Source organism: Pygoscelis adeliae, unplaced genomic scaffold (assembly GCF_000699105.1).
Source record: "Pygoscelis adeliae isolate BGI_AS28 unplaced genomic scaffold, ASM69910v1 Scaffold302, whole genome shotgun sequence".
NCBI lineage: Eukaryota > Metazoa > Chordata > Aves > Sphenisciformes > Spheniscidae > Pygoscelis > Pygoscelis adeliae.
Genome location: NW_008824372.1, coordinates 1,533,968 through 1,536,759, shown reverse-complemented (window position 1 = coordinate 1,536,759; position 2,792 = coordinate 1,533,968). Strand labels below are relative to the sequence as shown.

Genomic DNA, 2,792 nt, shown 5'->3' with positions numbered 1-2,792 from the left:
ATTGTCACTGCCTGCCCCGAGAGCAGGGACTAGGGATGCCATGAAGGAGTGGAGGCCAAAAGTGTGGGGCAATGTTGCAAAACAAATTGTTTTCTTGACCATTTTACCTTTTAAAATAAAATGAAACCAGAAATTCTTACATGATTTCCATATTCCCTGGTATGCCTGGGAGCATAATCCTCACTGGTCTGTAACACCGCATGGAAAATCAAAAACGGAGCTGAGTGCTTATTAATATTACTATTTGTGTAACAGCCATGCTGTGGAGCCCCATTACTGGCACGGTGCCCTGCTGCACTGAGAGACGGCGCTGCAGCACGGAGATGTGGTACCTGCCCCACAGGTCCAGGCAGCAGCTGGGTTCCTTCTCCCCTTCTGGGCAAAGGCAAAACAGCACCTGCACAGCGTAACACTCTTTGCTCTTCAAATTACCTGGTGTCGACATCCAAAAATGTATCATCTTGGATACATGTATTTGCCTGATTCCCGTCAGATTTGCATTTGCATTTAAAAAACCCTTTCCATGTAGGGCAGTGCTGTTACTGCCAGTTTCCAAGCCGGGAAGCAGGGGCAGGGCAGGCGCAGAGGACATTCATGGCAGAGCAGTGATTGCACCCGTGTCTCCCAGCTCCCGGGATCTCCCCGGGGCCGTCCCCAGTTCCATGGGAGGCACCATTAAGGCCCCCTGTCATCAACATCTGCTCTTCCCTTCCTCTGCAGATCCCTGAAGGGGCGTCATTGGCCATGAGTTTGTCGGACAAGAAAGACACCACGCTGAGCAGAGGTAATGTCTCACTTCTCTTCCCCTGTTGCTGGTGACTGGGCAGAAACACTTGTGTTTTTAGAGGGGTGTCTCTGGCCAGGGGTGCTGAGAGCCATCTACCAGCCCCCTTGCCTGGATGTTGAGGTGTGGTGTTAGCCTGTGCAGGGCTGGGTCTGGTGTTGCCAACACTCGTAGAGCACCCTTTTGTAGTGGCATGTTGGGCAGAGCTGGGCGTCGGTCGGGCCAGCTTTGTGCCTGGGAAGACACTGAGCGTGGTCTGGGACTGCCACCGCCAAGCAAACTGGCAAGCCAGCAGCCCTGGGCAAGCTCAAGAAGCCCTCTGGGTGCTGCAGGGTCGCCACTGCTCTTCTGCAAACCCCCTTGGCCCATGCTGTGACGTATGTTTGGGGCAGAGATAGCTGTGGAGAGGCAGGAGACGTACCTCCCTCCTTCCCGCAGGGCTCCCCCTTGCTATGGCTGAGCAATGCACCCGTACTCCCTGCGGGGACCAAGGGTCTGAGTCCTGCCATGCAAGTAGCAGCAGTGCAACCGTCCCAGGTGGGTCCGATGGCGAGACAGACAGGCGGAGTGGAGACACTTAGCACTGTAATGGCTGCCATGTGTGGTGGCATTGCCTAAACCGCAGCCAGCACCCGGGGGGGGGAAGAGGGATGCGGGTAGCTGGGAGCAGGGCTTCTGCAGGGCATGGGCAGAGCAGGCACGGTGGCCCGCAGGTGGCCAGGATTGTAATAGCCTCAGCACGAGGACATCCATGTCAGTGCTGCTGAATAGCCCCGCCTGTCACTGCCCATCCGTGCAAGGCTGCTGCTGGGCTGTGCACTGCCCCTTCCCCTTTGCGGCAAATGCTCCCCACCAGGCACAGGCAGGGGAGCTCCAGACGGACTCGAGGGACGGGCAGCAGGTCGAAGCTGCAGTGGCCACTGGAGAGGTCATAGATCCCCGAGTCTGGGACTGATCCTGGAGAGTGGGCAGCTTCCACACCCCTTCTAACTTTAAGGCTTGTCTGTGTCACTTGCAAAAAAGTGGGGTTTTGTGCCCACTTTTCCTTCTGTAGGAGAAATGAAGGAGGTCTGGGAAGTATAGTTTGCTGATATACACACTGCAGGAGATGCAAGTGTCATGCTTGTGGTTTTGCTTTAAAAATGTGTTATCCAGTATCCTGCTCTCTCCACTTGCTGGGGTGCTTAGTGCTTTCCCAGCCCTTAAGCTAGAGGTGTTTGCACCTTTCATCTCACATCCTTATTAGGGATTTGCAATCAGTGCTAAGAAAGTGAAAAAAAAGAAGGATCTAAAACCACTTGATTGGAAAAGCCCTTTCCCTCCCAGTTACGCATGTTCAGTTTCTTGCTGGCGTATTTCGAGGTTTCAGGCTATGCAGAGAGTCAAAACAGACCAAGGGAGACAAAAATTCACATTGAACAAGGAGTTTCAAACCCCGTCTCCAGGCTGCTCACACTGAGCCTGTCTCTGCGGTGGGAGTCCTTTTGCCCGCTGGAGCGAGGAGCCGCTCGGGGCTGCGGCTGCCCCAGTAATGAGGCTGGGAGACGGCCCAGGGCGCGTGGGGCTACGGGGCATTGCAGGGCATCACAGGGCATCGCAGAGCATCACGATGCAGGAGTATCGTGATGCTCTGCGATATGCAAGATCCTGCTCTTGCACCCTCTTGGATCCCTCTTAAAACACCCCTTGGGAGACTTTGAGTACTTCTTGAGGTACTCGCCATGCACCCCAGAAGGCGATAAACACCACCAACACAAAAATGCTGAGGTTGCTTGGGGTGGGAACGCCAGCTCGGTGTTGGGATTCTTGGGTAAAGCGAAACACCTCCTGACGTGGAGGGCGTCTGCAGAGGCAGGTTTCGGTTTGGGTCCCCTGGCTGAGCTGCTGTCTCTCTTTCTCTTGTGCTTCACAGTGAAGGATTTGGACACTGAAAAGTACTTCCACTTGGTAAGTACCCTGCTCCCAGCTGTGGAGGCTGGTGGGTGCCGGGCTGGGGGGCGAGGGGCCC

The 2,792-nt window shown here is 55.1% G+C and overlaps 1 protein-coding gene across 1 annotated transcript in view; it reads left to right on the top strand.

Annotated features, from left to right (window-relative positions):
* PLXND1 (plexin D1) overlaps window positions 1-2,792 on the top strand; it is a 74,658-nt gene that overhangs the window by 59,698 nt on the left and 12,168 nt on the right. The window contains exons 29-30 of the mRNA XM_009320117.1: window positions 721-784; window positions 2,697-2,731. Of these exons, the coding sequence (XP_009318392.1) occupies window positions 721-784; window positions 2,697-2,731 (99 nt within the window). The remainder of the gene's footprint in view (window positions 1-720; window positions 785-2,696; window positions 2,732-2,792) is intronic.